Source organism: Paroedura picta, chromosome 10 (genome assembly GCF_049243985.1).
Source record: "Paroedura picta isolate Pp20150507F chromosome 10, Ppicta_v3.0, whole genome shotgun sequence".
Lineage (NCBI taxonomy): Eukaryota > Metazoa > Chordata > Lepidosauria > Squamata > Gekkonidae > Paroedura > Paroedura picta.
Genome location: NC_135378.1, coordinates 47968587 through 47991913, shown reverse-complemented (window position 1 = coordinate 47991913; position 23327 = coordinate 47968587). Strand labels below are relative to the sequence as shown.

General features: G+C 40.8%; 1 protein-coding gene across 1 annotated transcript; it reads left to right on the top strand.

The window, feature by feature from the left end:
- The first annotated feature begins 307 nt into the window (after window positions 1–307).
- On the top strand, window positions 308–23325 carry ETFDH (electron transfer flavoprotein dehydrogenase). Its single transcript, XM_077300003.1, has 13 exons — window positions 308–540; window positions 4480–4626; window positions 5663–5892; window positions 9620–9701; window positions 11254–11372; window positions 12674–12751; window positions 15347–15493; window positions 16629–16769; window positions 18250–18393; window positions 19188–19356; window positions 20491–20673; window positions 22265–22486; window positions 22687–23325. Exons 1-13 carry the CDS (start codon window positions 507–509, stop codon window positions 22848–22850), a joined length of 1860 nt encoding a protein of 619 aa, XP_077156118.1. The 5' UTR covers window positions 308–506; the 3' UTR covers window positions 22851–23325.
- Window positions 23326–23327: the final 2 nt, after the last annotated feature.

Here is a 23327-nt window from a genome sequence, read left to right as displayed (position 1 = left end):
TTCGCATTACATCCTTTCGGTCACCTTGGTGAAAAATATGTCCTCTGGCATGGGCGAGTAGAGTGGAAATCGGGTTCAATTTTAGTTGGAAGCGCTTATCAGGATTGCTGTGGTGCATTACTCGTCCTTTCTTCGACGCGGGGCGGCAAGAACTACTCCTCCCAGGATGCTCCTCGCCCTTTGCGCTGCAGTATCTAGTCAGCAAAGATGCGCGCGGCGAAACCCCCGGTGGCCGAGAGCATGATGGGGATCGTAGTTTTTAGGAGGTTTCGTTTTCTCATAGGCACGCCCCATTTCCCGGCGGGACTGAAGAACCGTCATTACTCCAACGCGGGGGTTGTGGGTGTGAGTGAACCGCCTGCTGGTTGGGAAGTGGAGCAACATGGAGTCCTCCGTGTGAACCACCGAGGGTGGGGAGGGGCGGCGAAAGAAAAGGAGCTGCGCAGGCGCGTGAGTGAGCAAGACCACCAGTAAGGGGGACTCTCCGCGCTCGGTGCCCGAGAACGATGCCGTTCCCTGCCTGCCAAGTGCCCCGGCAAGGTAAATCCTGCGTCCCGAGCAAACTCTGGGAGCCAAGCTCCGCGTGGAAGAAGGACGGAGAGCGGGTCCTCTTTACTATCTGGCTCGCGCTCTTGGACCCCCGGAGGCCGGCCCCTCAGCTTGCGCCTGGCCCTTCTTGCGCAGAAGCAAGCCTCGCTGAACGGGATGGGCTTTCTGCCGGGGGTGTGCCGGGTTACGCACAAGTAGTAGAGCTCTGGGCGATGTCGGGCTCCTCCGTGTACAACGGGGAGTGTCAAACACCTGGTCATGAGTGGGTCTGGCCTGCGGGCATGCCAACAAAGATTAAGTGGTGGGAAATGTCCGTGGAGGAAACGGATTTGGGAATTCTTCCACAAACAGAGGCTAGACTGGAGAGTGGGCTGAGTCCCAGCCCTGGGCATTGGTTTCCTTCACGCTGCAGGTTTCCTCTTCCAGTCTCTTCCCCCTCTGCTGGTGAGAAGTAAAAGTAGGGCAAAGGTGGTTGTAAGATCTCTTACAAAACAGATTTGTTTGGACAGCCATCAGTATATTTGCGGCACGGAGACAAGGGGCCTGCATCCTCAATATAGGCTATAATAATAGCGTGCCTGTGACAGTAATACTTGTGGAAGAATAGCATACCTGTGTCAACAAAGAATTATCCTTTAATATATAATAAAAATTAAGAGAAAGGGAGTCAAATATGCCAGATAGAAGGGAACTCTTGAAACAGTAGCTGGCACCACAGGTTAGCTGAAAGCCTCACTCTAAGTGCAGACATCATGGGAGGAATGGAAGTAAATATGGCTTTTTGGATTGATGATAATTATGGCTCTCCACAAGTCACAGAGACTGACTTTAAGTGAGTGGTTACAGACAGTGATCAGGATATAACCAGCAAATGTCAAAACATTGCATGGTGTAGTTACTTACTATACACACTGCATGTCACTATACACACTGCATGTCAACCATAACTTATATATGACAAAATTAAATTACAACAGTCATTAATTTATAATCATGTGTGGTTGTCAGCCCTTGCATTTCAGGATGTGGTGGTATTAGTGGTAAATGTTAGATTTTCTTCCTAGCCCTTTAGATGTTCTGGATGAAATATGAAAGGAAAAATAAACCTATTTTCAGTAATCCAATCTCCAGGACCAGTTGTTATGCAGTAATAGTGGCTGGACTCTTGTACTGATGTAATACTTAATACACCATTCTGGCTCCTGAGCCAACATAGTGTAGCAGATAGATCATCAAACTAAGATTTGGTAGACCCACATTCAGATTCCCGCTCTATGAGCATTTCTGCACATCGGTAAAAATAGCATTATACCAGCTGAATCACGCCTCCCAGCCCCGCCTCACCTTTTTGATTTCTCACCCTCCACAAGTACTGCTGGAAATGGTGGAAGAGAGCAACGTAGTTTATACACGACTCTCTTCTGCCTGGCAATCAAACCAGGCAGCCAATCCCCTTTCTTCATGCTTTAAAAGTCCCGCAGTGCCCGGAATATTTTTTTTAAATGCATACTTTGCCGTTGCTATGCCTATGCATCTAATCATAGATGCATAGCACTTTTTGAACGCTGCCCCCTAGGGAATCACGATAATTTAAAGAATCTCGTTCCCGATTTTTTTTGGGGGGGAGCTTTAGAGAGGCATGTTTTGTGCTACAATGTTGGGAAAAAATTTCTGGCATTGCCTGCAAGCTTGTCCGCCTATTCATTGCTCCAAGATGCTGGGCATTTTTTTATAAAGACGTTCCTGTCCCTGAAAACAAGAGAGAGGTAGATGGGTGTGAGGGCGGGACGAGGCAGGCACCTTTAGCGCATTTTAGCCTCTATAACGTCCCTCCGCTGGTTGCCTGCTAGTTGCTCTCCATTAGCTAGCGCTACATAAGTTGGTGAATCCACTTTTTGGGATTCACCAACTAGTACTTTAAAATGGAGCATGTAGCCGGCTGGTTACTGCACAGACACTGCATGTTGGTGACGTCATATGGAGGAGCCCGAAAATAACGACTAAGGTAAGCATTTCACTACATTTAAAGGGTGCGGAATTGCCCTAAAGCTTGGTTGTTCTCCCAAATTCTATGAAGATAAACAAGACAGGAGTAAAGAGTGATTTCTCTCAGTGGAATGACAGTCTGGTACGGACTGTAATGAAAGGATCACCTTGCAGCAGAGGATCCGTAGGCTGTTTCAGTACTAGGTATGCAACTTGAGTGGCACAGATACCTTTGGATTTCAGAGTCTTAGGACAAGTGAACAGTTATATTTGAGTCCAGTTGCGTCTTAGAGATCAAGAGTTTCAGGTGTAAGTTTTCAAGAGTCAGCTTTGACTCTCCACAAAGGGAGCTTCTTGTGAGAGCCTTTTGTGGCGCAGAGTGGTAAGGCAGCCGTCTGAAAGCTTTGCCCATGAGGCTGGGAGTTCAATCCCAGCAGCCGGCTCAAGGTTGACTCAGCCTTCCATCCTTCCGAGGTCAGTAAAATGAGTACCCAGCTTGCTGGGGGGTAAAAGGTAATGACTGGGGAAGGCACTGGCAAACCACCCCGTATTGAGTCTGCCATGAAAACACTAGAGGGCGTCACCCCAAGGGTCAGACTTGACTCGGTGCTTGCACAGGGGATACCTTTACCTTTAAAGGGAGCTTTGATTCTTGAAAGATTACACCCTGAAACTCTTGTTGTATTTAAGGTGCTACTGGACTGAAATTGAACTGTGGTACGGACTATTGTAAAGATCTCTGATCTGGAATGTCCTGCAATCACGACAGTACTTTTGTTCCTTTTTGTTAAAAATGAATGCTTTAAATACTTGACTAGTCAATTGGCCACGGGTCAAGGGTAGTCAGTTGACCAAGGGTGGGCTTTGCTGATATGCTGTTAGCTTTTTAGATCAGCTTTCACTTGATCTATATACTTGGGACTGATATAGAGTCAGTGTTAGATTCAGATTTCATTGTTATGGTCATAGAGTAGACAAGTCAATCATACATAAAATTTACAGAGTCTGAAACAGTCATCAAAAAGTAATTCTAGACTGAATAAGACAGATTAAATGGTATAAAATGGCTATACAACACAAAAATATGGTTTTAAAAATTGCCCCCAACCCTCCATCTCCTCTCATTTAGAACAACAGAATGATATTTACAACAAAAATGATATGCATAATAATTTATCTAAACCAGCGGTCCGCAACCTTTTTCGTGTTGCGGACCACTGCCAAGGGGTGGGGGGAGAGAGTGACCTGCCCCCCACGCATGCGCGGCAGCCCTCGCGCAAACGTGTATGTGCGGACCTGCTGTGCATGCGTGTTTGCGCCCGTGCAGCAGTTTCACACATGCGCGCACCTGCCGCATGTGTTTGTGCTCCCGGCAGGGCTACAAACTCACAGGTGCGGCAGGTCTGCACATGTGTGGCCGATTTGCTTGCGGCCTGGCGAGCTTCTCGCTGCCGGGGGGGGCGGGGAGAGGGAGCTGCGGCCTGGTGCTGAGGCCTTCGCGGCCCATCAATGGGCTGCAGCCTGGGGGTTGGGGACCACTGATCTAAACAGATCTTGTCCAGACAACCTGGTAGCTTTATTAGGAGCGGGGAGATAATCTTATCTGTGTGCATTTTGTAGAAGGGACAGTGAAAAAAACACCTCTCCTGTTGGGCAGAGACAAGCCTCTGTGAATATGGGATTTTAAAATATTTACCTTAGAAGATGGCCAACGGCAATGTTGCACATATAGTTGAGGTGTATGCTCGTCTGGCACATTGAGTGTCAAGCTGCAAATGTTAGTGTTATATTTTTCTAAGACCACAGATATTAACTGTGTCATTCATGCAAACTTTGCATTGTGCATATAGATTTTCTAAAATGGCAACAGAATTCTCTTGCTGTCACCAATGCCACTGACTTAAAATAAAGAATTGTTCGTAACACAATATTTTAATTCAACAGCGCGCCATTGTCTAAATATTTTGAAAGCAGCAAAAAAAGATTGTTTCCTGCCTTTATGTGCAACAAGATGGGCTTCTTCTTCCACTGTGCCTCGCATCACCACCCACTATACCATTCACCCACGGGACAAAGACAAACGCTGGGAAGGTAATGAACAAATATATAAATAAAGAGCATTGGTAGAATAACCAGTCTTGTGAACAGTTACTTGCCTATTCACAGTAGGTGACGGAAAATCAGATACAGGTAACTAGGCAATAAAGCTGTATTTTTGTTTTGAAGGCTGCTAAAATAGTTATATATGAGGAGGTAGACTAGCTATACATTTTGGAGAGGGTATGTCTGCAGATATGCATCTGTTACAGACAGTGCCGATGTGGTTCTTAATGCAAAGATAAATTTGTGAGAAAGAAAATGTTTCTGCATTGACTGTACATTATTGGACATCTTGTTAATGAATGTCAATAGCTTTAAGAGTTGTACCTTAACCTATAACCTTGATCCCAAATACAGTTTTTAATAATACATATTGGGCTAATTTTCATATCAGAACAAAAAATGTGAATTTAGATCCCATAAAGCATTTCCATGAGCAGGATATGAGCTTACAGAGCACAGCTTCCTCACCTCCATCTTCCTGTTGCAGCCTGAAGCCCCCCCCCCCTGCCTATTTTGTTCTTAGAAATCCCCTAGGACAAAATTTGTGTGTGTTGGGGGGAATGAGGCAGTTGCAAGAGGCAAGAAAGTTGTGCTTCATGAGTTATTATACTTCTCCCTGAAGAAATACTCTGGAGAAATGAAGACAAAATTTGGAGATTGCTTTGATTAACTGGTACACTTGCCCTTTCTCCTTTCTCTCCCAAGATGCTGGATGGGCTTTTTATGTCTATTTTGTGCCCTGCAGCGTGGTCCTAACCAGGTCTTCTAAATGTCAGTGGTCTTAAAAGGATGCAGTTTTGCTCTGTGTCTAAACTACCATGTCACTTCACTAACTGAAGTGAAGAAATAATAGTAACTGATCCCTTAAGGATAGCATTTTGTTCCTCGCTCGCCTTGTCTTGGATCATTACAATATTATTTGCCCCCTTAGGCCTTCAGATCAGACTTCAGGGAGGGAAAGATTATTGGTTTTGAAAGCAGCTGTTCATCCCACACATTATTTCCTCTTACTGTTCTGCTAAAGGTGTAAGTATGGAAAGATTTGCTGAAGAAGCAGATGTTGTTATAGTTGGAGCAGGCCCTGCAGGACTCTCCGCAGCTATCAGACTCAAACAATTAGCTAGCGAACATGGCAAAGAAATTCGTGTGTGCCTGGTAGAGAAAGCAGCTCAACTTGGTGGACATACACTTTCTGGAGCTTGCCTAGAACCACGTGCCTTGGAGGAACTATTCCCAGACTGGAAAGAGCGAGGGGTGAGATTACTCAATTGTTAAGCTTCCTCTCTAACTCAGTTTTATTAGTCTGTAGTCTAACCAGTGTAGCTTTTGCAACTAGCGAGACTGCTAATGATTTGACAATTAATTACTGGGTTACTTCTGTATTTATTTCCTGCAGTAATTACAAATAATAGAAAATATAATGTCTTGACTAACTTCTTGGTCCACTGGGAGAATGGTATATACATACATTTTTAAAAAACTTACACTGGTAATGCCCTTGTAGCGTACTAAAGGCCATTCTGCAAATTCATGCTGCCTTGAGTGTGTGTGTGTATGTATATGTATATATAATCTCAAATTTTATAATTGATCTGTTTCTCAAATAAGTTGATAATTTTGGCATAACTGCATAATCGGCAGATTTTTTCCCATTGTTTTGAGCACAGACAAATGTTTTTTTTTCCCATTTTGCTGCATAGATAATTCTAGCTGCTATCACCATATATTTGAATATCTCTTACAAAAATTTTGGTACTTTGTTAGGCAGTATGCCTAGTGGCATATTTTTTTCTGAAATTATTCTTTTCTTTTTCCTTCCTAAGACAATATGCCAAGAATCTGCTAGGTTTGTTCACATGTTCAAAATGCCTTTTTAAGAGACATTTTAATTTTTTGTAACTTTTCTACTTCTAACATATCTAATTTACTTTCTAATGGTCTGACTTGAACAGAAGTCTTTATTAAGACTGTTTTTTATGCTCCTGTTCCAATCTGGATTGTTCCTACCATTATCTTACTTTGTTCTAATTTTTCTTGTTTCTTTTTGGTGGCAACTGCTAGTAAAATGTATCCGTTAAAACCTTTGCTTGCTTCTTAAATTGTAGCCAATGATATTTCTTATTTATTTTAAAAAATCCTCCAGGTCTTTTTAGCACTTGTTACTATATCTTCCTGTACCAAAGGGGCATCATTTAGTCTCCATCTTCCTATAGACTCATAGAATAATAGAGTTGGAAGGAACCTCCTAGGTCATATAGTCCTACCCCCTGCACTATGCAGGACACTCACAACCCTATCGCTGTAACCTGCCATCTCCTTGAGCCTTCACAGAATCAGCCGCTCGGTCAGATGGCTATCTAGCCTCTGTTTAAACATTTCCAAGGATGGAGAACCCACCACCTCCTGAGAAAGCCTGTTCCACTGAGAACTTCCTGATGTTTAGACAGAATTTCTTTTGAATTAATTTAATCCCATTTGTTTCTGTTCCATTACCAGACAAATTTTATGGCATTAAGATCTGCAAATATCTTCGGTTGAATTTCTGCTTTGTCTAGATTTATAGTCAAGCTTTTTGATTTCTAACCCATATCTATCCTTGAATATGTTTGATATCTATCTGAAAATAAGGTGCTTTGATCCTCCATTCATCTTCTAATTTCAGCATTTCCAAATATTGGTATATGTTTTTAGGTAATTTTCGAGTTTTAATATTTCTTGATTTGTCCTTTTTTGGATGTAGCAAGTTCATGACTCTGATAATTATTATATCTTCTTGTTGAAATTTGAGCAGAATTTGCGGCGGGCTGGCGCTGTGTGTAATCGCCTGTGGCAGGCTTGTCAGCCCGCCCAGCCCCAACCCTACAGTGTCCCTGTAGGGACACTGTGCACCCCTGCGGGCTCTGCGAAGCCCCAGAGCTGGTGGGGGCAACCCCCTGCCCCCACCTGGGCTTGCGGAGGGGGCTGGGCCCCCCCCACTCCCTTCCTGGGCCGTCCAAATCTCCCCCTGCCGTACCGGCTTACGTTCTGCCCCTGGTGTTCAGCGCACATGTGCTACACTGGGGCATACCCGGGGAACGACGGGGCATCCTGGCCCAGTGCAACGGGACGGCAGCAGCACACAGTAGCTGCCACCGTGCATTAAGAGGCCTTTGTGGTGTTTCTTTTATATTGTGTCATACTGGAACCAAAGCATTAAGTCTTTTAAATTAGTGGTCCCCAACCTTTTTATCACCAGGGACTGGTCAATGCTTGACAATTTTACTGAGGTTTGGGGGGGGGTAGTCTTTTGCCGAGGGACGTTGCCGCTGCCTGAGCCCCTGCTTCACTTGCTTTCCTGTCAGCGCCCCTGACTTCCTGCCGCCCACTGGGGGGGCGCTGCCACCCTGAGGGGGAGCTTTATCAGTGCTGTGGTGAGCCCAAGGTCACCCAGCTGGCTGCATGTGGGGGAGTGCAAAATCGAACCTGGCATGCCAGATTAGAAGTCCGTACTCCTAACCACTACACCAAACTGATAGTAAGATTCTAGCCCAGTAACACCTTAGGCACCAAGAATTTGAAGGTGTACATTTTCAAGAGTCAAAAGTTCCCTTCATCAGGGAGGAGCTTCGGCTCCCATTCCCTAAAAACCTTGTTGACCTCTAAGGTGCTCCTGGGCTCAATTATAGTTGTTTTACTGAAGATTGACACAGCCACCAGCTGAAACCATCTAGAGCAGTGGTTCCCAACCTTTTTATCACCAGGGACCGGTCAACGCTTGACAATTTTACTGAGGCCGGGGGGGGGGGTAGTCTTTTGCCGAGGGATGTCGCCACTGCCTGAGCCCCTGCTCCACTTACTTTCCTGCCAGCACCCCTGCCTTCCCGCCACCCACTGGGGGGGCACTGCCAGCAACAGCTGCCACGCCAAGGGGGAGCCCCAGCCATGGCAGCCACTGGAGAACACCAAAGGTGAGCTGGCGGCAGAGTGGTAGGGCAGCCTCCGAGGCAGCAGCCAGGGAGGAGGACAAGGAGGAGCCGCAGCCCGGTACTGACTGATCCGGTCCCCGGCCTGGGGGTTGGGGACCGCTGGTCTAGAGGACAAGTGATGGGCCTCATTGAAACTACCAACCTGCCAACCTGTTTTAAATAACCAGTTTTTGTTGAAGGACAGGTTTTATCTTATCGATTTTATCTTTCATCACAGAGTCTAATTCAGATGATTGTATTAGATACAGATGATAGGATCATGTTATTAGTAGCAAAGTTTTTATTGGTAGTAATTAAATGTAAAAGGCAATAGTTTAGGGTTGTTTCAGTGTGATGCTGTTTGTGACCGGTTGACTGTTAAAGTATTATCATTTAAGTAAACCAGATTTACTCTGAAATACATCCTATAACAGATGGCAAAAATAAAACTAATTTTATCACTATTAATAAAATTAAGCCAGAGGGATGATTTTTAGAAATGAGGGAAGCGGTTGCAGATTAATATAAAAAGAGAGGAAGAAAAAAACAGAAGGCCAACTTTGCCAGCAGAAGCCTACTTATTCTCCACTATTCTTGTTATCAGAACCCGGTGGAGCTTGATAAATAAGGCCCCTCCATGGGTTCACCTGTCCATTGGGTCTCCATGCGGGAGATATGAGGATAGAGAAAGAAATTGTTCTTGTGTCCTGGCAAAGTATGCCCAGAAATGAGATTGGTCTGGAGAATTTAATAAAACCACCTGTTCAAGTCACCATTTCCTCCAGAAGTCAGCCATATGTGTTTTTATAGACCTTTTAAAACCATCGTTGAATTTAGGAGGGAAAATGCGAGGAGTCTAAGTGCGTTTTTTGGAGTTATTTTTCACTTTTTTGGGAGGTGTATGTTTATTTTTGTTCATTTCTTCAGAGTCTATCTTCTCACAAAAATACTGCACCTAAATAACAATAATGGGCAGAATATTTCAGTGTATTGAAAAAGTAAATGAACTTTAATTAAACTCTTCTTTTTTTAACTAGGCTCCACTTACTACTCCAGTTACAGAAGACAAATTTGGAATATTGACAAAAAGCTCTAGAATACCAGTTCCCATTCTACCAGGTACAGTTTGTGATCAAGAAGGAAAAATAAATGACTTTATGCATGGTGTTCTTAGAATCATAGCAAATGCGTCATGCGCGGCCGAAATTGCGCATGCGCGGCACTTTCACGCATGCGCAAAAGTGCCACGCGTGCGCGATTTCGGCTGCGCATGGCGCATTCTGCGCAGCATGCACGATGTGCGGCCCTGATTCCCTCTCTCCGCCCTCCCGCATTAAGAAGCTTCCCAGGCTGCAAGCTTGCAGCCTGGGAAGTTTTTTACTGCGTTGGGGGGCTGGGAGAGGGAGCCGCGGCCCGGCGCCATGGCCTTCGCTGCCCGGCAGGTTGGGGACCACTGCTTTATTGCATACAGAAAGAGCAGAAAACTAATTACATTGGCCAGATTCCGGCATTTTATGTGAACAGGCTTGTGCTATCAGAAAGCCTTAAAACCTATTTGCTTGATAATATGGCATGAATAAGGACCAAATTATAAGTCAAATAAATAAATGAGCCACTGTGTTATACATTTGCATGTAGACCATTTCCTGTTACAGTTACAGCCAGTTTGACCGGGGCAGTAGCTTCAGCAGGTGCATACCTTTTCTAGAACAGTATAGACCAGCTATTTGGTGTCAGCTATCCATGCAGTCAGGCATTATGCCTCATATGTGAGGACCAAGTGGAGACAGCCTTCAGTATAGCATGCTTGATTACTGTCTTCTCATCGTCTTACATGTTCTTTCCTCCAAACCAGAACACCTTTCTAATAGCCATTACATGCCTGCAGAGAGACCACAAAAGATGACGAATAGGTTGCTTATCTGTAACTGATATTTTTTGTTTGGATTTCAGTGCAACCACACAAATTATGTGTTCTATAAAAAAAAAACTGAAGGGGGAGGTGTGATTCTGCTGCACTCTCCCCTTGTGATGAGCAAACCTGATGTCTGAAATAATCTCTCAGTGAAATGGTGCTCAGTCCATACTGTGACTGCAATGATGACCACATTAAGAATGCTAGTTACCATTTCTTCCCCTCAAGAAAATGAATGATAATAACTAAGCAGTGTTGCACAAACTTTTATTATTAGTAGAAAAGCCTGTGGAGGGCCCCTGCAGAGCAGAACGGCCGAGCTCACTGGCTGCGACGCCATACTTTCCAGGAGCCGTGCAGCTGTTCTCTCTCCCCCACCCAGCATATCCGTTTCCTCAGGATTACGTTTCAGTTAATTAGCCATCAGCCACCCCTAAACTAGTTCCAGGTATCTGTTCATGGTTTCTAAAGGTTACCTGGGATATGTGGAAGCACAAGTTATAGCTGATTGTTATCTTCATATTGGAGGCCAGATAGAACCTCTTCAGGAATTCCTGTATGTTTTTGCTTAAATGGTTCTAACATAGATCAGACAAGTAACTGAAATATATTCTATGTTAGTAAAATTTGTGAACTCATTTCTAAGACTGGTGAGAGGTTGTGTAATTAAAGAGTATGGTAGAATCTGAACACTGAATTAAATTTTGTGGAGTGCTTAATGAAATCTGCTGTGTTGTGCTCCTTCCTTTTAACTAGGCCTTCCCATGACTAATCATGGGAATTACATAGTTCGCCTAGGACACTTTGTGAGTTGGCTTGGAGAGCAAGCAGAAGCACTCGGTGTTGAAATTTATCCAGGCTATGCAGCAGCAGAGGTAATGATACAAATATTGCTGTTCAATTTTGTGTGCATGTATATTTCCTTTACGTAGTTATTTTAAAATGTTCATGCGACCTCTCCATAGTCCTACTCAAGGTTGCTCACAATGTACCAGCAATACAAAAATGAAGTAATAATATCATTAAATTATTAATATTGTGGCCAGACAAAGGGAAGGTAATTCTAAGCCTGTTTGAGACTCCTTCAGGTAGAGAAAAACGGCATATAAGAACCAACACTACTTCTTTTAATCATTGTATTATACCTCCGTATTCTACTGTTGTATTTTCTGGAGAGCCAGCATGGTATAGAGGTTAGGAGTGGTGACTAATCTTGCGGGACAGGGTTTGATTCCCCACTCTTCCACATGAAGCCAGCTGGGTAATATTGGGCCAGTCACAGTTCTCTCAAAGCTGTCTCCAACCCACCTACTTTACAGGGTGTTTGTTATGGGGAGAGGAAGGATAGGCGATTGTGAGCCATGTTGAGATTCCTTTGGGTAGAGAAAAGCCGGGCAAAAAAAACCCCACTCTTCTTCTTTGCAACCTATTTTCTGTATTATGGCATTCTCGTGCCTTATACAGAGTTTTGTTTGTTTGTTTGTTTTCGAGTTCTGGAATAGTAGCCTTGCCATATTTATTGGAGTGGATATTTTTCTGTCTAAATGAATTATTTTTAAAGTATTGCAATCTGCCTTGAGACTTGGGGGGCAGGGAGTGCTCTGTAAATTAAGTAAATAGTGTAACAAATAAAAAAAACACCTGATAAAAAGATAGTTAAAAGCCTGGGTAAAGAGAAACTTTTTCGTCTTGACACCTAAGCTGTCTTCAATGTGAGAGCACTGCAGAAGTGAGGTACTGCTACTGGTAAAGCTCTGTCTTTGGTTGTCTCCTTCCATACCATTGCAGACAAGAGCATGGAGACCAGGGCTTGTTAAGAGAATTTTAATGGGGCTAGGACAGTTAAGGAGAAAGTGTCCTTAGGTGTATGTATAAGATTTGCCTACCACACTCTAAAATCCATATGATACCTGAAATGGTGATAAATCTTTTGGAAAAAATCTATAACTGGTTTTCTATTGGGGGGGGGATGACTTAAAATCATTCTTGATACTGTTAGTATAATTACACCATTATTATTTTTCTTCATATAGTCCATGCTATTTCAGGAAAATATCAAAGTAGAAATAGTGATAGCAACAATTAGACATCTAGGAGTTGTACCAAAGATAAAATTACAGAGGCGCACCTGAATCAATACATTGAAATAATAGCTTTTTAAAAAATATTTCTGTAGGTCCTTTTCCATGAAGATGGCAGTGTGAAAGGGATCGCCACAAATGACGTTGGCATCCAAAAGGATGGGGCACCTAAGGTAACTAACTGTTTTCTTTCCTCTCCAATCTGATAGCTCTTAACAAAAAGTATATTGCCAATGGAGCCAACAACCAATGCTGTTCTACTGCATTTATCTCCAAGGGCTGGGAGAGTGTATTTATTGAGAAGATTTCGACTCCATCATTCAGGTAAATGTCAAGGTGGCCTATTGACCAACAACTACAATAGATCATATGCACAATACTTCACAATACTTTTTACTTCAGCACTTGAAAATACCAGTATGTGCCCGTCAAAGCATATTTACTATATAAGGAGATCTCTCCCAGTATTTTCTTAGCAAAGAGGCTTCAGGCTGCCAGTTATCTATTCCTGTGCCTGGTCCATGCCTCAGCTCTAGCCCTTCACCTCTTCTGTTTGGGGGTGCTGAGGGAGATCACAGCAATTCCGGTCATAGATGGGTCCATGCCAGGACTTTTAGGCCTCAGGGCCCTGCTGGATCAAAGTCCCTTTGGAGAGGTGCTGGAAAGTCTGTCTAATGGAGTATCTGCCAAGAAGAATGACCTGCCAGTCCAAAATTCAGTGGAGAAGAACTTGACTATGGCTGTGTGATTAACCAATTTATTCAGACCAGTTTAGTCAAAACAGGTTTCTAGGGTTGTTTTTGTATTTTCTTCCTCAGTGACCCAACATAAGTGTTTTCTGTGTTAACAAAAATTAAAGTTACCATCTTGTATATAATACATTGACACGTCATCATTATTACAACTTCATGTAAACATAATCATTCATTATGAATGCAACCTTAGCTTAGTTTGAAATAAAGAAATTCTCAGTATAAATCAAGCTTTCTATATTTTATGTCTGTGAATATAAAGATGTATTTTAAATATCAGACCTCTCTTATGTTTCATTTCTTCTCCTAATTTTTAATAATACTTATCTTTATGTCAACCACATCTAAAAGGTCTCTTTGTATTTTCAAACAGACATTGGAGAGACCGTGACTATAGTCTATGCAGGTCCCAAAAGGCCTTCAGATTGTTCTGTAATTTAAAATACCCCAGCATGATTCAACATTTTTCCCAATTCCACCCGTTAAAGAGAGAGTGTACCAATCTATCCTATTAGTCCATTTATAAAAAAACAAGAGCAATCCAGACTGTAATTAAGTCCCTTTGGAATCATGGTTTTCATTTTAAAAAATCAACTGTGCTTCGTGGCATAATAGCCGCGAAGAAATGTCTGTTTTCTCCAGCTCAGTGTTTGTCAGGTGTTCCGGCTCACAAAAAGTAAAGTCTATAGAATTATTTTTTTCCTATGAAATGTGTTACCAGAGGGGCATTCTGTACCTGATGCTTTAATTGGGATATATGTTCCAGGATTTTAACTTTTAAAGGATGGCTTGAAATTCCAGTAAATTGTAGATTACATGAACATCTTATACAGTATGCTACATTGGATGTGTTACAAATAATAAATCCTTTTACAGATAATGTCAATTCCTTAGTAGGATATTAAAAATTCCTTATGTTCAATCATGTACTTGCAATCTATATAAGAACTACATTTATATGTTCCCATTGGTAAAGTGATTTGTAACTTCTGAGATATGGGTGGGGTTGCCAACTGCTATATGTTCCTACCCTGCTTCCAAGCTAATAAAGGTTTGTTCTCATCTTTAATGTGGGATATTAGATGCCAGTGTTTAAAGATTATTATTATAATATTATACGTAAGTATTATACGTGAGTAATCCAAATTGCACACTATTCTATTGGGTGGGGAACCAGTTTGTACTTTAAGAGTGATTCCTTAGTCAATTTATTTACCCTGAATCTTGCTTGTTTGATTATTTGGACCAGGTAATTTTGTTCTTTTAATGAAGCCTCCAGAATATCAGCTGCCTATTAAAATCCTCCTCAGTACTGATTCTTCTGTAGCATAAAAATTGGCAATATGGTAGGTTTTCCTTCAAATGTTTAGGATGGTAAGAAGTGCAGTGCAGTAAAGTGTTCCTGTCTATTCTGCTTTTGTATGTAGTAACCATCAATGATCCCTCCGGTTTTACCCACATGTCCAAATGTGCTAATTTATTTTCCTTGCTTTTAAAATCAAATGTAATCATTTCATGGATAGAATTAGCCCAGTCCATAAAAGATACTAAGTTTTCTGGATTCCCAAAAATCAAAAAATATCATCCAGGAATCTGGTAAAAAATAAAATGTCCTTAAGGAATGGATTGTTTTCTCCCTTGCATATTTTCAAAATCATACATAAATAATGTTGCCAAATTTGGGGATAATGCACTCTCCATGGATAAACCATGAATTTGTAAATATAATAATTGGTCATATTGAACAAATCCCCCCCCAAAAAATAATGTCAATCAAATCTAATAAAAACAAGGATTTGGGTACGTCTGTTGATCTAAGTTCCAGGTACATCTTCTTAGCAACTTCCCATGCTTCCTCCGGTGGGATATTATATATAACGCAATCACATCCACTTAGGACAGGTTCTCCTCCTCTGAGGACTCATCTTTCTATGCCAAACCATGGTAGTCTATGAAACTTCACAGTAAACTTCCTATTGCCTGTGTAATGGCAACAATGCTGTTCTTCTGTTGTAGGCTACTTTTGAAAGGGGTTTGGAACTGCATGCCAAAATCACAGTATTCGCAGAAGGTTGTCATGGGCATCTTGCAAAGCAATTGTACAACACATACAACCTGAGGGAGAGCTGCCAGCCCCAGACTTACGGCATTGGACTTAAGGAGGTATTGCTATATTACTGATTTACTGTACGAATCTTATAGGTGTGTTAGTTGTATTAAAAAAAACTCTTTAAAGCTCTGTTGTCACTTGTAGAACTAAATGATTTTTAAATTTCTGTTGTCAGTCGTTTTTAAACAAGACTATTTGTAGTATTCTTCAGCTGAGGTTACCAAATCCCAACCAATGGTAGCATTCTTTATTCCGTTTTTTTTTTTAAATCCATGCAGATTAAAAAAAAAATGTCAGATGGTTTTGACTTGTAAATAACTGTCCAATTGAAATATCCCAATGTTTCTTTTTTAAGGTCAACTTTTAGCCTTAAGAATAATTGACTGTATCCCTGTGTAAAGGGAGACACAACCTAGTTGGAAAGATTTTCCAGGTATATGACAGGGCTGATAGTAGGCCCCATCTCTATATTATGGCTTTTTTTTCACTAAGTAGGTTAGGTTTGTCCTCTGTATTGGAATGATAGCAAAATCTAGTCTTAAAGTTGTGCTAGCCTACATATATTGGTTCTTCTTTTTCAGGGTGGTTATACATCTTTTGATCCCTTTCAGAACAGGTGCATTGTTGATAAAGGTCCTTAGAATTCTGGAATGTCATTGATAGTTTTTGGAATAGCATACTTATGAATCAGCTTAAGCTCTCATGTTGGTAGAACGTGTATATTATACTAGAGAATCAATTCTGAAAATTCTAGTTAAAGATGGCAGGTTTTTTGTCATTGTTTCAAAATATCTGCCTGTGTGTGATTCAGGATTTAAGTAACAGATATTTTCTCCAGTTCAGGTTAACCAATTAATAATATACTGCATTGTGGCTAATTAACAGTGAGTTCTAAAGTTGTACAAAAAGAACTTGCTGCTTCTGCCTCCAAATAATCGATGTGCAAATACTGTAGTTGTATTTGGTAGTCTAGCCAGTCACTCATACTAGTAAGTAATACATGTATCACTCTGTTGCTATGAAATATTCAGACATGAAAAACCTTTTAGTTATATCCTAACATAGCGCAAACTGCCTTGGGTGTCAGCATTGAATCTTACTCTGCAGAATCGAAAATTACATGTGGATTGTGATTTTGGTTTAAATCTGGGGGAAGCCTACGCTGAACTGTGGGTTTATATCTTCTAGCTGTGGCTTATTGATGAAAAGAAATGGAAACCAGGAAGAGTGGAGCATACAGTTGGCTGGCCTTTGGACAGACATACATATGGAGGATCATTTCTTTATCATTTAAATGAGGGGGAACCTCTGGTGGCTCTAGGTTTTGTGGTAAGTATTGTGTCTTCGCCATGAAACTTTACTTTGGACTGTTTTCTCCTCATTGCAAACATGAATATGAAATCTGTGTTTGCCTGCTAAAGTAAATATTGCATGCCTAAGTATAAGTGTAGAAATATTAATAAGGCAGAAATCAGCTTCTGATTGTTCAGCCTTTGTTCTGGGCATAGAACTTGGTAATATTACTGCTTTTTGGAAAAACCGTCTTGTAGTATCTGACACCTTCCTTTTGTAAGGTTTAGGGCAGTTACTGTCACAAAATTGCTGACATTTGTGCTAATTCTGTATCACCAGAAACCTGTGAAGCATGCTTTGCGTTCCTGAGAGCTGGGCATTGGTAGTCAAAGCAAGCTTTAGGCCTAAGCGCTGATGGAAACTAGTCCCAGGTTGCTTTCCCTGTCATCATTTAATCCATTACAATGATGTGTGCATTTATCAAAGAGCTGCTTAAAATATTCTGAATTAGTATTGTTAGGGGAGATGCTCTGTTGGATTTCCAGCCAAAAATGTGCCTTCTTCCAAAGCGTGGATGAGATTTGCAGCTCCCCTTCCCTTTCTGTTACTATAGGGATAGCCCTTCTGGTTGTTCTTATGCTGGAAACCTCTTAATTCACAACTGTGATCCTATACATTTCCCAGAAAAAAAAACCATCTTCGGTAACATTCATTTTCTCTTCTGCACTTGGTGGCTATGATCAGACCCTTTTATGTGATTTTATTGTGGTTGTGGCAGTGAAGACTTGTTGCGGAAGGTACATGCGGCAGAGAGGGGAAGACAGAATGAGTGTAGGGAGAGATGTACAAGAGCAGATAGATGAAAAAGGGGGTAGGGGAGAGATTTATATTTATGGTTAGCACAGTGAGGAATGGGTTATGTGCACTGGAATTCTTGGCCAAAATGTTGGCTGCAGTCCTCAAGATAGCTGCAGGGAGTTAAAAGAAATATTTTATTGGATAATTAAGGCCATAATGTCGAGATGCTTTATAGCTTCAGTTAATGGTAACTAGATCCTTTAATCCATTTTTCTCAATAGAGTGACATCAATCTTGTGGAGTCTTTGATTCGTCCCATCCTGATGCTATAGCTGGCATACCTATGAACTGCTGGTGCTGCATTAAGCTCTTTATTTCCACAGAATACTGGACACTTCCAGGTTGCTCCTGAGTGGCAAATCAGTGGATAGGCTGATCTACTCTAAAAATAAAGGAAAAGTGTGTTAAAGGTTCATGAAGTCTCACTTGGATCCAGAATCAGTAGCAGCGTATGCATGACATTTTGGGGCATATGAGAAGAAAACCTGATATGTGAACCACCAGGGCTGAGTTCATGGGCAGCTGCTGCTCAAGACGGTCATAACATACTAGACTTTTAAAGAAGTTAATCTGAAGATGAGTTTTCTTTATACTGTCTTGTTCTGGAGTTGAAAGGGTTTTTGTTTTTGTAATATGCTGTTTGTTTATATTTGTACAGGTTGGCTTAGATTATCAAAATCCTTTCTTGAGCCCATTTAAGGAATTCCAAAGGTGGAAACATCATCCCACTGTGCAGCCAACTCTTGAAGGTGGAAATAGGATTGCTTATGGTGCCCGAGCACTTAATGAAGGTGGTTTCCAGGTAAAAAAAACAATTCTTGAGCAAAATCACATTGCAAGATAATATAGGAAGTAGGGTTAAAAGATTTGTCTTGGGCCTATATTTTGCAGCAAAACTGCATGTTTTTATAAAGAGAAAAAGATAGATTGGTTGTAATTTTAGGAGTACAGCAATTACACAAATATATATATCTAGTGGGATTTTGTAAGATAAAGTCTGCAGGGATTATATGTATGTATTGCACTAATTATATTCAGGTTTCAATGGAATAAATACCTCTAATGTGTATCTGTTGGCTTTAAAAAATGGCTTGTTGAACTTATGAGAAATAACTTCATAGAAAATTGCTATGTTCTGAAATAACAGCTTACAAAATAAAACATATAAAGATCATAAGAGTAATTAAAACCCAGCATTCAGAAATTCTAACAGATCATCAATCATGAAGCAACTTGAAATGGATCTGAAACATTTCCCAGGTCAGAAGTATTGTTGAAAAAATAAACTCCTTAGTCAAAAGCTTGGGTAAATAGAACCATATTGTTCTGTTGTTGCTGGTACCATTCTCTAGAATCAATTTCTGCTTAGCATACCAGTATAAGCATAATGGCTTGGAATGTACAAAGCAGATGAAGGCTGATGTATTAGCATTGCTATTTGCTGCTTAATATTTCCAAATACTTATCCGCTTAAAACGTATTTTTGTTGAAATGTCAGCATTAGACAATGTCACTCCATGCAATAAAATAAATGTTATTACACAGCATGTCTTTGCAACAAGCCTAACTTCAGCTTCAGTTAACTTGTCTCTTCAGTCCATACCCAAACTCACCTTCCCTGGTGGAGTCCTTACTGGATGCAGCCCAGGTTTCATGAATGTTCCTAAGATTAAAGGTACACACACTGCCATGAAGAGCGGCATGCTAGCCTCTGAAGCCATTTTTAGCCAACTAACTAATGAAAATCTCCAATCAAAAACAATAGGTAAGATCACTTAATCTGAAAATTGGTGATGGTATTTATCAGTTTCAACCACAATGTTACTGATCCATTTAAAGCCATAAACCCTACTATTGCATTGCAGGCTAATATGTACTTGAAGTATGTGAGAGTTGGAGAATTCAAAATGCTCGTTTCTGTGAATATGTGGTGCTATAGCTCAGAATGTTTTTAGTATCAAATTTGGGGGTATCCTAAGATTTGTATGTAGGTTGAAAATTATTTTATTTGCAAATTCGTTTTTCTGCACAGGATTTTTGGGATCATACACTTATTTTTATTGAAAGGAACAATTCTTATTGAAAGGAAAAGTTATAAATATATATAATGAAGTGACAAATTAGTCTAACGTTAAATGATCAACCATTTCACATAGCTAGTTGCAAGCATTTATCTTGGGTAAAGTGAGACTGGTGGTCCAGGAATTGATAATAGCTTAAAGCATAATTTTAAAACTTATGATTTGCTCAGTACACAGACAGCACTTCACAAAAGTGTTTATAGCACTGTTTATATTTTTATGTTTTGGGTTTCATTCAACTTTTCCCGTATCCATTCTAATGCAGCACTAGTTTCCCCTTTAACCCCCCACTTGGAACAGTTGAATTAATAGTACAAATATTGTATGGTGTAGACTGCCTGGCCATTGTTAAATGGTCTGAGATCAGGGTATCTGTATGATTGCTGTCATATAAACTTGGCAGATAAGATCAGTTCTAATTCTTTTGAATTAGTGGGTGCACATTAGAGGCGCCTCTGTCATAGTATTTCTTCTCCATGGCTTTAGGCATCAGTAGGAAATATTTTAACTTTCCCAGGAATTTTATTGACTCTTTAAAGGGCCCTCTTCCATTAAGTGCAGAAGAGAGTCCTTGGATTCCATCCTGACTTTTCAATCCTGGCATACAGGTATAGGATTAAGCACTACTCACTGTAATGTACTGCTGATTTGATATTTTGCAACAATTGTTTGCTAGTGTTTTATTTTCTAAATGAGTAATTTTGGAGTGGCCTTGGCATGGGATATAGCTTAAATATTTAGCTATCCATCTTCATGGGAGTAGAGAGATTGTAACTTGCTGATTTTATTTTGACATTTAACACCCTCTTATTCCCAAGGGCTTTATGTGCCTGAATACGAAGACAGTTTGAAAAAGTCATGGGTATGGAAAGAACTCTATGCGGTTAGGAACATCCGTCCTTCATGTCACGGAGTCCTGGGAGTGTATGGAGGAATGATTTACACTGGCATATTTTATTGGATACTAAGAGGAATGGAGCCTTGGACACTTAAACACCCAGGTGTGTTTCTCAACTAGCAACATACTCATCATCATAGCTTAATATTTGTTGATGCCATCTATACTTGCTCTTTTGGCTGGTGCAGTGTCAGAAATGTTTTAGTTGGAGGAGGGAAATAAGGAAGAACAAAGATCTGACCTTCTGATAACATTGAATTAGGCAATGCTGATTACAGCTTCCAGCAGCCTGCTAGAGAAGGGATATCAAGAGCACGTGAAGCCTCGTCTGTAGCTTCTCCCTAGGATCTAGTGTTCATACCACCTCCACAAGTTCATTTAGCTAACTTGGCTAACAATAATTGATAATTGTCCATACATTTTCTCCACCCATTTGGGAAACCCCCTCCAGGGCCATCGAGAAACCCTAGCGCTTCATGAAAGCCTGTTCTAATCTTTAAAAAGTCACGCAAACCAATTGCCAAATTCCCTGCTTTACAGTAAATTCCACAATTAGTTTTTCGTTGTATGAAGTAGTTACCTGTTCTATTTGGAATGAACCCTTTTGCATTCAGTGAATTTTCTGAATGAATCTTTGCCTTCTTCCCGTCTTTCATTTTCTAAAGAGTTGCTCCTATGGAAAAGCGTGTTTTCCAGAATGTCAGGGTTTGTGCAAGAGTAGATAGTATCTGACATTTTACTGCTGCTTGACTGCCAATTCCTGACCTTCAGTTGTTTTTCAGGAGCACAGATGCTATTGTAAAGGTGTCAGATATCCTTTCTGTAAACTCATTTCATTCATAGAAGGGTAGGAAGGATCCATTCTGTTACCAATTAAGTGAACTGAAGTGTATTATTACAATGGAGAAAAGTTTGTCTCACTGTCTGTTCCAAACTGATAATTCTATAAAGCTCTTATCATATTCCACCTTTAGTTTTCTTTTAAAACATAAGGCACAGATGCTTAAAATTTGGTCATAAGGAAAGTGCAGTCTTTTGATATATTTTGATAGCCCTTTTCTGTACCTTTTTTTCAGACTTGCAGTATGATTTTAGACAAAGCAACAGGAGTGGTGACTGTACTAGCAAAATAGCACTGCCTTTGAGTTTTCTATCACCTCTTTGTTAATGCATAATATTGATTGCGCTTGCCCTCTGCTTTTGTAGCAGCCAGCATTTTCTGTGAGCTTTCACAATTCTGAGGTCTTTCCTGTGTAGTCAAAACCATTTATTTATTTGATTTATATCCCGCTATTCCCATACAATGGCTTGTGGCGTGTCACAAGGTCCATTGGAGATTCCATCAATATTTCCACAAGAAACTGAGCCACAGGCAAGACAAAGTGAGGCTTTTATTCATTGTATAAAGGGTTATTACATGCTACTTGCAGAAGGCAAATTCTTCTCTGCAAGTGCGAGATAGCTACTAAAAGACTGTCTTTTGCCCCTGGGGATTGCATGAAGAACTACATTTAGAGAATTTGAAGATCCTCCCCCCCTTCCTTAGTGGCGTGTGGGCTAGACTGTTCCTGCAATGGAGATGTCCCAGAGAAACCTCCTTTTAGAAAAGGGTTGAGTTTTGTGTTCCTTTTATATTGCAGTGCCTCATGCAAAATAAATAATATTTGTTCATAAAGATTTTTTAAATCTTTTAGGGGCAGACGCAGCGCAGCTAAAGCCAGCCAAAGACTGCACACCTATTGAATATCCTAAACCAGATGGAAAAATCAGTTTTGACTTGCTATCATCAGTGGCTCTTAGTGGTACTAATCATGAACATGACCAACCGCCACACTTGACTCTGAAGGACGACAGTGTTCCTGTTGGCAAAAATCTAGCTGTATATGATGGCCCAGAGCAACGCTTCTGCCCTGCAGGTATCTAGGAATCTTCGTCTGTCTCCCTGCCCCCCAGTTTGGAGTATGAACCTGTGGTAGCTGAAGGTGGCTCCTACAAAGAATGACTTCAGTATTGCACAAATACTTTTGGTGTAAACCACAGATTTTTTTACAGCAGTTTTGCTGTATTCTAAAATGTCTGCTATTTTTGTAGTGAAATCACGTTTCTGCTTTTGCAGGAGTCTATGAATATGTTCCTGTGGAATCCGGAGAAGGTCTGCGGCTACAGATAAATGCTCAGAACTGTGTCCATTGCAAGACATGTGACATCAAAGATCCAAGCCAAAATATTAACTGGGTTGTACCTGAAGGAGGAGGAGGACCTGCTTATAATGGAATGTAGAACTGATCAAGACTGAAACTTCTTGAAGACTCTTTGCTACCCTCACAGGAGATGCCGTCAGCGGTCTGAATATTCTGTGAGGCTAGTATCTTATTGAAGGCTGCACTTCTGTAATAAATACAGAATCAGCGTTATCGGGTAATTCTTGCCTTATTTGAGTACACTTTACTATATTACAAAAGGAGTGGGGCAGATGGGTAGAAATAGCTTGGGTAAATCAGATGAATGTGTATTCAGTCATTTGGGACTTTGGTCCTAATAATGGACTTGGCCATATTCAAGGATGTGGAAGCATGCCTCCAAATGCTCTGTGACAATTGATGTCATAACTGCAGTGATGACCTTGATCTAAATGGAATACTTCTAGAACAGACTGCATTTAATTAACAGCAAGGTTAATTAACGGCAATGTTAATTAAAGGTAGGTGAGTGTAACATGATTTTATTTAATAATAAAAAAAAATATTTCACTATACT